The 13,610-nt window shown below is 62.6% G+C and overlaps 2 protein-coding genes across 3 annotated transcripts; one reads left to right on the top strand and one right to left on the bottom strand.

Moving 5' to 3' along the window:
- Positions 1 to 99: 99 nt before the first annotated feature.
- Positions 100 to 7,597, top strand: ANKZF1 (ankyrin repeat and zinc finger peptidyl tRNA hydrolase 1). 2 transcript variants are annotated; one of them, XM_054208823.1, is made up of 16 exons: positions 100 to 185; positions 568 to 699; positions 982 to 1,091; positions 1,483 to 1,585; positions 1,985 to 2,169; positions 2,432 to 2,547; positions 2,882 to 3,035; positions 3,261 to 3,483; positions 3,652 to 3,753; positions 3,981 to 4,124; positions 4,222 to 4,338; positions 4,779 to 5,055; positions 5,776 to 5,887; positions 6,011 to 6,178; positions 6,297 to 6,367; positions 6,938 to 7,597. In XM_054208823.1, the coding sequence occupies exons 2-16, from the start codon at positions 573 to 575 to the stop codon at positions 7,056 to 7,058; spliced, it is 2,130 nt and encodes a 709-aa protein (XP_054064798.1). In that variant the 5' UTR covers positions 100 to 185; positions 568 to 572; the 3' UTR covers positions 7,059 to 7,597. The 2 variants fall into 2 exon arrangements, with proteins under 2 accessions (XP_054064798.1, XP_054064799.1); XM_054208824.1 differs by lacking the exon at positions 568 to 699.
- A 153-nt stretch (positions 7,598 to 7,750) lies between these two features.
- Positions 7,751 to 13,590, bottom strand: GLB1L (galactosidase beta 1 like). Its single transcript, XM_054208825.1, has 16 exons — positions 13,061 to 13,590; positions 12,424 to 12,596; positions 11,918 to 12,068; positions 11,626 to 11,686; positions 11,275 to 11,369; positions 10,719 to 10,899; positions 10,570 to 10,628; positions 10,260 to 10,381; positions 10,062 to 10,102; positions 9,724 to 9,842; positions 9,509 to 9,583; positions 9,343 to 9,432; positions 9,082 to 9,195; positions 8,620 to 8,751; positions 8,080 to 8,295; positions 7,751 to 8,005 (listed from the first exon to the last, which is right to left on the bottom strand). Exons 1-16 carry the CDS (start codon positions 13,172 to 13,174, stop codon positions 7,787 to 7,789), a joined length of 1,962 nt encoding a protein of 653 aa, XP_054064800.1. The 5' UTR covers positions 13,175 to 13,590; the 3' UTR covers positions 7,751 to 7,786.
- Between the last annotated feature and the right edge of the window lie 20 nt (positions 13,591 to 13,610).

Here is a 13,610-nt window from a genome sequence, read left to right on the forward strand (position 1 = left end):
CGCCCCGCGAGTGGCGGCCGCGCCGCCCAATGGCAGTGAAGGGGCGGGAGGGGGGGACGGCCAATGGGAAGGCGGGAGGGCGGGAGGGAGGACTGAGCCTAGCGGCGGCCCGTAGTCAGGGGAGGATGTGACGTGTGGCAGCTGAGGGGCGCTTCCGGGCCGGGACGGGGCGGCAGCGGCTGCACGTGAGTGAGGGGGCGCGCGCTCCCGTTACCGGAGGGAGGGGGGGAAATCATGGCGGGGGGGGAGCAGCGGCAGCAGCTTCGGTGGGGGTGAAATCATGGGCGGGTGAGGGGAATCACGGGGGTATCGGCTTCCGGGGATTAACGGCGGGTGGGGGGCGGCGGTGGTGGTGTCCAGGGGGCAGGGGCGGCGGGAGGGTCCCGGCCGCAGGGAGTGCTCGGGCGGGGGGAGAGGGGTGAGCACTTGGGGCGGGGCCCCCGGGGCAGGCGGGGAGAGGGACTCCGGTGAGGGGCGGAGGGGTCTCTCCGGTCAGCCGGGGGTGGTTCCCGCCGCCCCCCGCGGCCAGGCCCGTCGCTCAGGCGCTGTCCCCTCCGTTGGGAGCAGGAGCCATGCCGGCCCCGGAGAGCAGGTCGGTTTTTGAGGCCGCCCAGGACCCCGTCCTCCTGCAGGGGCTGACCCTTGTCACCGGAGTTGCTGCAGATGTGTGGGCCACCGAGCCAGCCCCCGTGAGCCACGGTACGTGGGGCTCCGTGGGGGGTTTATTTGGCTAAGCTCATGTCCGCCAGCCCCAAGCTGCGATGAAGGAGCTCTGTCCCCAACACAGCTTGGGTGGCCACCCTGGGGCTTGGCTGTAGGAGCTGCCTGGTGGGAGGGTGAATGGGCTTTGCTTGATGTCACCCCAAGCTCCTTCTACAGCCACAGAGCTCTTTGGGTGGCTGAGAAGAGACCCAGGAGTCCCGTCTCCTTGCGGCGCAGCAAGGGGAGCTGCCTGTGCACAGCCATTCCTTCTTCTTCCAGAGAAACCTGCGGCCACCAGCAGTGAGGAGAAGGTCCACGGGGTCTCCGAGGTGCCGGAGCGGATGTGCTGCTTGACCTGTGGGCAGGTGTTCGGCAGCCGGGAGGAGCAGGTGAGCAGGGCTGAGCAGCCAGCGTGAAGTGGGAGTGGAGCTGGCACAGCCCTGCTGTGGAGGCTGAACCCGAGCGCCGTGCAGCCAAGCACTGGCTGCTTCCTGGAGCTCCGCTGCCCACATCCTGTTGGGACCTGGCACTCAGGCCCTGTATATTATTGCTTAAAATGTCATTTACTGGAGGTAAATGGTACATGCAGTACAGGCCTGCTCCTTTTCAGGTTACCTGTTACGTGGCTAACTCATTAACGTACCGTGGTCTTCCAGTCAGGATTACTGCAGGGTCCCGGCATTGGTTTAGCCCTCGGAGTCTGTCACCACAGGGCCTTTGGTGGTGGGGGTTTCCATGGACCACCAAGACCCTGCTGGCTTATACCTCTTTTGCCCACAGACTGAGCACTACCGTCTTGACTGGCATCGCTTCAACCTGAAGCAGCGACTCCTAGGGCACCGGACGCTGCCAGTAGAAGTGTTTGAGGAGAAGACCCGTGCAGGTGAGGAACGGGGCTGCCCCCAGTGGAGCCCAGAGGCTGTCAGTGCCCTTGCTGGGACTGTTCTGTGCAGGGATGAAGCTCCCGGCTATCTCTGTGAGCTCAGGGACCCTTTAGTTTGCCCCTATGAGGTCTGCCTGGGGTGCAGCATTGTTTCTGAGGCCTGCTGACTTGTTGTGGAGAGAAAGGGGTGTTCTACCTGAGGCTCTGCCTAGGTATACCTAGGGGTCCAGAGCCCCAAACCTCTGTCTCCCCAGCCCACAGCCCCCTTGTGATATATAAGGTATCGGACAGGACGTTTCTGGGGTTGTGGGCTAACCCTTGGAGTCACCTGCAAACTTTTGGGGAGGCTGTTCGTTAATCTTTGCCGTGCTCCACTACTTCATTTTCTTTCCCTGGCAGGTGATGTTTCCAGCATCTCAGGGTCTGATTCGGAGAGCTCAGATACAAGCAGTGAGTCGGAGTTGCTGCCTTCTGCCAGTGACAGCCCTGGGACACCCCAAGTTCCCCGTTCCCACAAGGTGCTGCTCCGCAATGCGAAGGGTCAGCTCATCTCCGCCTACCGCTGCGTGCTGGGAATTGGGAAGGCAAGTCACAGCCCAGCTTACTGGGGGACCCCAGAGAAGGTGGATGGCACTGGGGTGTAGACATCTGGCTGATGATCCCCAGCATCCTAAGATGGGAAGGGTCATCCCTGGTGCCAGGTCAGAGTTCCAGGCTTGCTGGTGGCCTGGTTTTTGGCTCTGGGGTGCTCCCAGAAACAAGCAGAGGGGCTGGTCTCTGTTTTGGGGGACAGCAAGAGGTAACAAGGTGATCCCATGGGTGCTAGCAAAGGTGTCTGTGTATCAGGGTGGCATCGAGGAGCCAGTGGAGCTGACAGCATCACTGCAGAGCCTTGGTGCAAACACATGCTGGGTTGTGCTGATGATGGGCGGCGGGCACTTCGCAGGAGCTGTTTTCCGAGGGTGAGTAGAGGAGGACAGAGCTGGGGTTGCCCCTCTGGGCATGGTCCAGAGCTGTTTTCTGAGGGTGAGTAGAGGAGGACAGAGCTGGGGTTGCCCCTCTGGGCTAGGCGTTGGATGGCCTCCCTACTCCTCCGTCACAGTGCTTACCACACCCTGGACACCTACAGCACCTAGTCTTTACTTGAGAATTGGCTAAACCCAGTTGCGCTGCAAGAGAAGTATTAACCTTTAGGGCCCCAGGGACAAGCCACAAGCCCTCTGGGGTCCCAGGAGCATCAGCTCACCTCCTCTCCATGCATGGGGCCCTGTTGCTCATGCCTGCCCCTCTCCACAGCCCCCAGGTGCAGGAGCATAAGACCTTCCACCGCTACACGGTGCGAGCCCGGCGGGGCACAGCCCAGGGCCTACGGGATGCCCAAACCCCAGGTTCGGCACCCAGGTCAGCCGGAGCCTCCCTGCGGCGTTACAACGAGGCCGCGCTGCTCAAGGTGAGGATACACCACAGCTGTGGGCTCTCAGTAGGGAGACGTGGTTGTGGCTGTCTCCCGGAGGTGGTACCACACCGCTGCTGGAGGGCATGGGAGGGTTGTGAGCTCTGGAAGGGGGTCAGGGCCCAGTTGAGGCTGCTCTGTCCCAGGTCTGTCCGTGCTCCAGAGCTGCCTGTGCCTACGCAGCATGCTCAGGACCCCATAGTGCCTCCTCTTCCTCTCCAGGATATTCAGGAGCTGCTGGCAGCCTGGGCACAGCACCTGAATGAAGCTCAGCGCATCTTCCTCCGGGCTCCTCGTCACAACCGTGCACTGCTCTTCGGTGGTAGGAACCCACCCCTCACCCGGGGTGATCCTCGTGTCTGCCACATCCCCCTCAGCACCCGCAGGGCCACTCTGCGAGAGGTGCTGCGAGTCCACACCATGCTGGCCAGCCTGCAGGTGTATGGTGAGTCAGACCAGCCCCAGTGCCTGTGAGTCGGAGCAGGTTCGGTGATGTGGTCCCTTTTGCGTTAGGGGATGCTGCCCTATGGGGTGGAGGTGCTAGCTCTCAATCCCTGGAGACATGGGGTGTTCCCTGTCCCCAGGCAATGACAGGAGCACCCTTGCTGCCCAGGGAAGGACACGCCACTGGAGGATATCACTGGGTCCCCCCGGAAGGGCTGGCAGAAGAGGCAGCAGAAAGCACAAGTGGATCCCCCACAGGAGGACACAAGTGGTGAGTTGAGCCATGGAGGTAGATGTGACTCTGAGCAAGTAGAGGGGTCTGGTGTTATGGCACAGGACAAGATTGGTAGCCCTGTGACAGGGCCTGGCACCACTGTGGGGTTCTGCAGGGTGTGGCCTCGTGCTGGGCAGGAGAAGGGCAGTGTGTGCTTGGCTGAGAGCCCCGGCTGATTTGTGCTGTGTGTGGGATCTCAGCCCCTGTCTTATTACCCCCCTCAGCCCCAGAGGAGGAGGAGGAAAGCCCTGCAGGGGAACTAGAGACTGTGGAAGTGACACTGAGTACTTTGGACCTCCGGGAGTTCGAAGTGATGCCCAAGCGAAACCGCAAAAGGAAGAAGAAGAGCGACAAGAAGGTGGAGAAAGGTGAGGGGGCAGTATAGGAAGGCACTGGGGAAGGGACTGCCATGGCTGGGCTGCAGGCTGGCCCTGGCCCTCTTCCTACCATATGCTCCCTGTGCAGGGCCATGTGCTGAAGAGATGGGATGCCATGGTACTCAGTATGGGCAGCCTGGCCTGGAGCTGGTGACGGAGCTGGAGGGGGAGGCTGGGGCTGAGCCCCTTCCCTGGGGCGGTGGAGGTAAGTGGCGTCAGGAGCTGGGCTGGGTGGATGCCTACCCGTTTGCTGGTGGCTTTGCAGCGGGGTGAAGAGCACGTTGTCACGCAGGTGGTCAGAGCAGCTGGGTGTGGGATGGCTGTAGGGCAGCCATGTGCCTTTGAGTAAGCTGCGTATTGGGAGCAGTGGCTCTGGACCATGGGGCAGGCAGCACCTGGCTAAGCCAGGTGTGCTGGGGGGGATTGGAGTGGGTCTTATCTCAGGAGAGCGCTCGGCTGCTGCCAGCAGTGCCTAGCAATGCTGTGGCACGTTGTCACATACTCTGAAGATGCTGGAGATCCTGCAGTGCCCAAATCCAGCTAGCAGGATGGTGCTTTAGCTGTGCTGTTTGTGTTTCCTAGTCACACCAGAGCACTGCTCTGCCAAGGGTGCCATCAGACTCCCCTCCTGTTCTTCCCTCATAGGAGACCCTCAGACCCAGCTCCGCGATGCCCTGTTCACCGCCTGCAAAACGGGGGACGTGGGGACGCTGCGGCACCTCCTGGGTGTGCCAGAGAGCGGGGGCCTGCCGGGGGATGGCAAGGATGGGAAGGAGGGCGCACAGCCCCTGGATATGCCCCGCTCCCTGCTTAACCAGCCCGTGGATGAGCGTGGCTGCACCCTGCTTCATGTGGCAGCCCGGGCAGGGAAGGCTGAGGCTGTGTCCCTGCTGCTGGAGGCAGGGGCGGACCCTGCCCTCAGGTACGGCCACAGGGTGCCCAGGGGTTGATGAGCACAGACCTGCCATGGGAACCCAACAACTCCCTCCTGTCTCAGCCATGGGAGACTGGTGCCAGCCTTGTCCTGGGACAGCCGGGGTTGGTCTCTACCAGCCAGTATGTCTGGGTTTGTTACAGGAGGCCTAAGAGCTGAACCCCCATTCTCTCTGCCTGCCTGGTCTGGCACAGCGGCAGGCGGGCACTGCCCCCAAGTGCTCCCAGGTTTATTGATAGGCAGTTTAGAGAGTAGGGGTGAGACCAAGCTTTGCAGGGCATTTGAAATGCAAGAAGGGGAGGATTTGGGGGATTCTGATGTAGCAATAAGCAGCTTTCCCCTCCTTGGCTGCAATACACAGAATCACAGAATGGTAGGGGTTGGAAGGGACCTTTGGAGATCATCTATTCCAACCCCTCTGCCAGAGCAGAGTCACCTAGAGCAGGCTGGACAGGAACATGTCCAGGCGGGTTTTGAATATCCCCAGAGAAGGAGACTCTGCAACCTCTCTGGGCAGCCTGTTCCAGTGCTCTGCCACCCTCAAAGTAAAGAAGTTTTTCCTCATTTTGAGATGGAATATATAATAGTTGTATATAATACCCTGGCCTGGAGTACCCGTTGCACATCTCTGGGGAGCTGCTGAGCTCACAGCCCAGTGGGACACAGGTAGGAAGATGGCAGGGTGAGCTGGTCTGCCTTGTCTTGCAGAGACGGGCAGGAGAGGACGCCTTACTGTGTCTCTGCTGACAAACTGACCCGCAATGCCTTCCGCAAGTTCATGGTGGACCACCCAGACAAGTATGACTACAGCCGTGCCAAGGTGGGTGCCTGCCCTCCACCCTCACCTTCTGGGGGCTGGGGGACCCCAGAGCAAAGCGCCTCTTGCCCACTTGTGCCGTTGCCCCTAGCTGAGTGGGAGATGCTGACTGCCTTCTGCCTCTAGGTGCCAGGGCCCCTCACGCAGGAGATGGAGGCCAAGAAGCTGGAGAAGAAGCGGGCACAGAAAGCCCAGCGGAAGCAGCGGGACCAGGCGAAGCGGGAGGAGCAGCGGCGCTGGGAGCGGGAGCAGGGAGAAAAGCAGCGATTCGCAGCCTTGTCTGACAGGGAGAAGGTGAGGCCACGCGTGGGGAAGGGGATCCAGCCTGGCTGGGGCAGTGCCGGTGCGGTGGACTCTGGGCACAGCAGCTCCCAGGGACTGGGGGAAGCTGAGCTGTCTCTCTGCTCCCCAGAGGGCCCTGGCTGCCGAGCGGAGATTGGCTGTGCAGCTGCAGGACACGGGCACAACTCTTGCCAACATCAGGTAACAGCCCCGGCAGCACAGCTCCGCAGACACGTTCTCCTGCTCAGCTGTTCCCTGCCCATCTTGCTCCAGTTCTCATTTCCAGTCTAAAGCTATTCCTGTCCACTCAATTCCCAGCAGTGCCTGTCTAAAAGCTTTCTCTCTCTCACTTCCCCTTCCCCCCCTGAAATATTTTGGAAAGGACAACTTGGTCCATTTGCAGCCGGATCTATGGCAATCCCCCAGCCACTCCTGTGCCCCTGACCCTGCATCCCACATCCCTTCCTTATGCCACCCCACAGGTTTGTGGGCAGCCAGCCCTGCCCCTGCTGATCTGGGCAGGGGTTCTACAGCCCGCTGTGGGGCCAAATTCCCCCATTTTTGGCCTGCCTCAAAGTCCCTCGCCCCACACAGCTCCTGGGATCATGTCCTGACCAGGCTACTGGGTGAGCCCTGTAGGACCAGAGGAGCCCCAGCTCCCTCTTGCTGCTGCTGTCTCATGTCACAGCCTAGGCAGTGAATACGCTCTGCTCCTCTAACCCTCTTGCAAGCGTCCCCTTCACTCAGGGCCACCTCTGCTCTTTCCTGCAGCCGCTGCTGGCATTGTGGAGAGTCCCTGCTGGGCCGGATCCCTTTCCATTACCTCGATTTCTCCTTCTGCTCCACGGCCTGCCTGCAAACCCATCGCCGGGCCCGGGCCAGCCACACATAATGCTGGGGACTGCTGCCGCCTGCCAAGGACCGATGTGGTGGGACATGGCTGAGCACTGGCTGTGCAGCGAGGGAGAGCCTCTGGAGCAGCGCCGGTTGGAGGGACCGAGCTGGTCGTGTCATTCTTGGAGGCAACTCTGGCAAGGCTTGGGGCAAGAACGTCACTCTGGGTGGTGACGCTGGGGACATTACAACTGTGAGATCCCTATGTACTATTGTGAGGGACCAGGACTGCTCCATGGCCCAGCTGCAGCTCGGGGCATCTTGCGGCTGGCTTTTATTATGGCTACCTCGTAGGTTGCTCCCTGTGGCAGTGGGACAGATCCTGACATGTCCAGACCCTCCAGCCCTGAGCTACCTGCAGCCATGTCTGTGGGCACCCTCTGGGCTGTGCTTTGCCCTCTCCTCTCCTGGATACCATCGGTGTTTCAGCCATATCATTTTAGCAACTACCTCCTCTGTCTGTGTTGTCAATAAAGAGGTGCCTTGACGCCCTAGGCTTGGGGGGTGTTAGCATGAGCACTGGAACGTGCAAAACAAGCTCAGTTCTGAGGCCCTTTCTCTTTAGCACAGACTTTGCCTGGCTCCAGAGGAGGGGAGGACCTCTGTCTGTCCATGCCAGGATGTGTGCCCCTTTCCTGGGGCCGTGCAGCCCCTGTGCTTCACCAGCCCCCTACGCACCTCCACAGCCCCAGCGAGAAGTGATGCTGGTGTTCGGCAGCCCTGTGTTTATTCTGTGGCCATGGTGCTGCCAATGAGGGTCCTGTTGAAAAGGGGTCGGTCGAGGAAGAGCAGCAAGGGGGCGGGGGGTGCCCCCTCCAGCTCCAGCACTGTGATGTTGTTGGGACGGTCAACGTGCAGCACTGAGCCAGGCACAAAGAGGGTCTGCTGGGGCCCGTGACGGGGCCAGTACCGGCCCAGGTTGAAGCCGTTTATCCACAGCTGGCCCTGGAAGATGGAGACGGGTCTGAGCTCTGCGCCTCTCCACCCTCACCCCTTCTCCCAGCTATGCACCGCTTTACCTTGCTCCAACCTGGGAACTTCACGAAGGTGTCCCAGGCGATGCCAGGGGTCTCAAAGGTCCCAGTGTAGAAGGCTGGCCCTGCTCTGCTCCCCCTGCTTGATTTTGGCAGGGCAGCGTGGGGCCAGCCCTGCTGGATGGCAGTGTCTATGGCCAGGGGGTAGATGAGCCAGTTGCTGAGAGGACTGGAGTCCAAGGAGAGGTTCCCCAGCAAGCCCTGAGATGGAGCAGGAGGGAATATGAGGCAGCAGGGTCTGCCACAGGCAGGAGGATGCTTGGCCTTCCCAGGGCACATACCCCTCGCAGCAGTGGGATCCCCTCTGAGGGGCTGCACTGCCCTGGCTGCTGTGGCAGCGCAAGTGGGAGAGAGGGGTGACAGTCTCACAGCCTTATCCTGGTCCTGACAGGCTTGCCAGGGGATGGTGTGAGATTAACAGGGGAGAAACTCTGGCTATGGCTGGGGTCTGTCATAGGTGGCAGGAGAGGGGGTGTTAGGCCATGTGGTGGCCGGGCCATCCCCTCCAGAGCCCTCTTCCCTCACCTTGAAGTCACTGATGTTGGCCCCAAAGCTGATCCTGCCCATGTTCTCCAGGAGCACGTCCAGAGTGTCCCCTGCCCTGCCCGTCACACGCAGCGTTGTCTGACCATCCCGCTCCAGCGTTCCCTGGTACTCCTGCAGCCACAGGGTCAGTGCTGCCACCCAGTGCCCAGATCCCCCTGCCTGGAACGCTGCCAGCAGCCTGCCAGCATAGCATCCTGCTACCTGCCCCCCCAGAGGCCACCCAGGGCTGCCTCTGCCCCCAGAAGGGTCAAATTCAGGCCAGAGGGCTACCCCACAAGGGCTCAGCATGGCTCTTGGCACCCTGGCTGTCCCCAAGTCCCTGGCGTGGGATGGCCCCACTGCCGCCAGGTCCCACAGCCCTCCCGAGCTGGACCAGGGATGGGTGAGGTCCCACAGCCCTCCTGAGCTGGACCGGGGACGGGTGTGCTCCCACAGCCTCACCTGCCGCAGCATCACGTAGCCACGGTCGCAGACGCTGTGGGGAGGAGCCCCTAGCGTGGCTGGGTCCAGGACATCCCGGGGCAGCCGTGTGCGGTACACCACAAAGCCATGGGCCTGCGGGACACAGCGGAGTGGCACAGAAAGGGAACCAGCACACACGGGGCTGGTGACGAGCTCTGCTCCTCCACCCCAGAGCCGGGGCAGGGGAGACAAGCCTAGGAGTGTCTCCCCCTGTGTCCCCCAATGCACCCAGCCCCTCACCTGCTTTATGGCCTCAAAGGTGAGGGGGAACTGGCTCTGGATGGGCCCGGAGAGGCACAGCACATCCAAGACATCCAGGAGGTCAGCATACTGCAGAGAGGGACGGGCACAGGGCAGCTGGGCAGCACCAGGCAGGGGCAGCACTGTCCCCAGGGCAGGCACTCACCTTCTGCAGGGCCACTCTGCCGTAGGCGTACTTGGGGGTGGCGGGTGGCATCGGACCCACTGGCAGGGGCTGGAACTGAACAGCAAACTGTCAGCTGCCCCCCAGCGCAAGCAGGGAGATGTCCCCAGCCCTGCCAGGTCCCTCTGTGTCCCCCTCTTTCCTGGCACAAGCAGTGGTGCCCAGTACTGTCCCCCTCCTCCTGCCTGGCTCAGCACCTTGCTGATGATCGTGCGGATGGCAAACAGCTTCTCAGTGGGGTCTCCTGCCTCCGAGAGGGGGGCATCATAGTCGTAGCTGGTGGTCACTGGTTTGTACTGGTCCTTGAAGTCAGCACCTGGCCGGGGAAGCGATGGGAGCTGGAGGAAAGGGCTCTGGCAGAGCCCGGGGCATGGAACCCAGTCCCAGGCTTGGGTTCAGGGGCCCTTGGGGTATGTGTCAGCCCACCCCATGGGTCCAAACAGGAGTCTGAAGCAGGCTCCTTGGCGATGGCCATGGAAATCCCCCCAGCCCCACAGTGTGCCCCCCTCCCTGCCCGGGACAGGGCCCTACTCACCGCTCCAGTAGGCGAAGTTCGTTCCCCCATGGAACATGTACCTATGGGACACCCCAGAGAGCCCCATCAGCATTCCTACAAACCCCACAGGGGCTTCACCTTGGGACGAAGGCGAGCGGCGATGCCCACGCCAATGCTGGCAGACGGGAGGGCATGCCCCCCCCACCAGGCTGTGCCCCCTGACAGCTGACTACTTGCATGTTGACGCTGGCTCCCAGCTGCAGCATGTCCTCCAGCCCCCGGGCCACCCGTGCCGAGCTGGTGCTGGCGTGAGCCTCCCCCCAGTAGTCCAGCCAGCCTGTGTAGTACTCGGAGTTCACCTGGGGGACAAAGTGACACTCGGAGTGCCACCTGCGTGGAGCTGGGGTTCCTGGCACCCCTCTGTCAGCCACATCCCCCTGCTCACCTGCAGCCTGGCACCCCTCTTTGCCTCCCCCCCGCCCAGCCCCTCTGCCTCCCCAAAGCCATCGGGGGTCATTCCCCTCCATGGTGCCCATCCCAAGCTCACCAGGGGCCCCTTCGGCTCCACCTGGCGCTGGGCACCAAATGCCTCCGTCACGTTGGAGCCTGTGGAGGTGGCGGGATGGAGGTTGGAGGAGGATGGTGCTGGGACCCCCATGCCCCCTCCTCCTTCTGCCTCCTCCTCCATGGGGGTACCTGGCCCGAAGTCGACAGTGGCATAGAGCCCCTGCAGCGTGCCACAACGCAGCTCCTGCGCCCGCGTGCTGTCAGTGGTAAAGAGCAGCACCTCGGTCCCCAGCAGCGCCCGGAAGGAGCCCAGCAGGTGCCGCAGGTAGCCGTAGTCGCAGGCGTAGTAGCTCCCGTACTCGTTCTCCACCTGCGAGCAGGGCAGGGGCTGGCACCCAGCGTGCACATGGCAGGGATGCAGCCAGGTCCCGCCGTGCACTGGGACGAGCACCCAGCTCCCCCCTTCCCTCCCAACATCATTACATGTCGCGACAGCCCCCAGGTGCGCCCCAAGGCTGACTTTCCAGACCCGCTATGGCCCTCAGCTCTGACAGTGTCCCTCAAACCACAACCAGAGTGGTGGCAGGTATCCCAGAATCCCAGCCCTTGGATTTAAACCCAGGTCCAGAGGTGGGTTTAAATCCAAGAGCTGTGCCGGATGGTGAAGGGGCTACGGGTGGCTTTCTGGGGCACATCCAAAGATGACCAAGAGTAGGGCAGGGGGGTGGGTCCCACAGCACCCTACCTGCACGCTGATGATGTTCCCCCCATTCTGGTACAGCCGTGGCTTGATCTTGGGTAGCAGGACATGGAGCCAGGAGTCCACGGCTGCCAGGTAGGCTGGGGGGAGAGAGGGGGCAGCTCAGCCTGGCTGCAGCGTCCACCCCAGCCCACCCGCAGCCAGCCCTGCCAGGAGGAGGATGGAGGAGATGGGGCAGTGCTGAGCATGATGAGGAGCTCCCAAACGATGGAGAAGGGGATGGAAGAGACCACGCAGGTTTCCACGCACTGGCAGGTGCATGGAGGGAAACCGGCATGCCAGGACTGGCACCAGGCTGTAAGGACATGGTGGCCAGAACCCCGTGCCGAGGCTCACCAGGGTCGGAGGAGCGCAGGACGATGTCTGGTTTCCACAGCAGCCAGGCGGGCAGGCCACCCTGGAGAAACACACACAGCAGAAAGCCGGGAAGAGGCAGCGTTCAGCAGCCCGGGCTGGCACACAGCCGAAACCTGGCCAGTGTGGTGCCAATGCTCGGTGCCATGGTGGCATGGGCATGGCTGGCATGGCACCAGGGTCGGCGTGCCAGCCACAAGTGCCAACCTCACTGTGCCCTTCCCGAACCACCCACCACCCCTCCGTGCCGGGCCACGGGGTGGCTGGGACTCACCATCTCCCACTCCGCGCAGATGTAGGGCCCAGGGCGCAGGATCACCAGAAGCCCCAGCTCGGCTGTCAGATCCAGGAAGGCTTCCACATCCCGGTCCCCAGCAAAGTCATACACCCCCGGCAGCGGCTCGTGGTAGTTCCAGGGGATGTAGCTGGGGTGAGAGGGGAGATCAGCATGGGGCGGGCTAAGGTCACCCCAGCACAGCTGGGAACCATCCCACACGCTGCTCCCTCTGCTCCTGGGAAGCGGCCTGTGGCCTGGGTTGAGGATGGCAACTGGGGTTCGACTGGGACTAGCCCAGGCTCATGCTTGTGCCTGGCAGGGGCCTCCTGGGGGTCCCAGTCAGCCCAGTGCAAGGGCTGGTCCCTGCTCCTTGTGACCCGACAACACCCCCTGTGTGATCTGACAACACCCTTGCCTCTGTCCCTACCCGGGGGACACCAGAGACCCCGAGGGATCGTGGTGGCTGTGGGCTGTGTGCCACCAGGGCTGCCCCCGTGGCTTACACCTGCACGGCGCTGAGCCCGCTCATGTACATCTTGAGGAGCCGGTCCCTCCAGGCGGGGCGCGGGACACGGGCGTAGTGGATGCTGCCTGAGATGTAGCGGAATGGGGCACCATCCTTACGGAAGCAGTCCTCCTCGTAATCCAGCTGGAAGGAGCGTGCCGGGGGGGAAGCCTGCGGGAGAGGGGCAGCGCTGGGGGGCTGCAGACCCTCCCCAAGCCCAGCTGCCGCCTCACAGGCTCCCTGGGGAGCTGGTTGCTCGGGGGGAACCCTCCCCATCCTGGGTGCAAGGACGAGGCAGGTACCACACTGTCCCGGGAGAGCAGGAGGGACAAGCAGGGCAGCCATTTGTATCATCTGACGCCCCCCCCAACACTGATCAAACACCCTGTGGATGAACTGGTGGCATTTTGGGGGACGGGCACTGCTGTGGGGACGGGTGCTGGGAGGGCAGGCAGGGAGCTGGGAGCGCAAGCGGGACATTGGGGCGGGACGTGGGCTGTGGCAGAAGGGAGCCATGGCAGGAAGAGCAGGGACACGGGGGAGGAAAGCAAGGCAGACCTCGGGGCCGTCCCACTAGATCCTTGGCAGCTCAGCACCGCGCGCTTCCCCCAGACTTTCCCCCCGTGTTTGCTAACCTGCGTGTGCAGGAGCCCCGCCGCCAGCAGCAGGGCCAGAGCCCGCAGCCCCATCCTTGCTGGGCGCTCGGCAGGCCCGGGATGGGGGATGAAGGGAGACGTGGACGCCACCATCACATGATCCTTCCCCACCAGCGCCAGGCACTTCCTCCAGGTCCTAAGTGCAGGCAGCTGGAACAGCTGGAGGCGGGGGGAGCGTGGGATAGGGAGTGGGTGGCTCTGGCCCCCTGTGCATCAGTAGCCTCAAAGCCCACCCAGCACAGGATGGACCCAACACAGCATCGCCCAAACCAGCTCCAGCCAGCGGACACACCACCCGGGGTGGTGGGTGACACACGTGAACGGACGAGGAGCCTCACAGAAGTGCCACCACCAGACAAAACGCCTTCAAGGGAACTCAGCCCACTTGTCTCATCAGGGGGGTGGTGATGGGACACCCCGGTTAGAGCTCCAGAGGGGGAGATGCTGCTGCCGGCTGGAGAGGAAAACGTCCCAGGACCGAGGGCCGGAGCCTGGTGACAGAGCGGGTGACAGGGGTGTTGTGGAAGTG

This window comes from Rissa tridactyla, chromosome 7, assembly GCF_028500815.1.
Source record: "Rissa tridactyla isolate bRisTri1 chromosome 7, bRisTri1.patW.cur.20221130, whole genome shotgun sequence".
Taxonomy (NCBI): domain Eukaryota; kingdom Metazoa; phylum Chordata; class Aves; order Charadriiformes; family Laridae; genus Rissa; species Rissa tridactyla.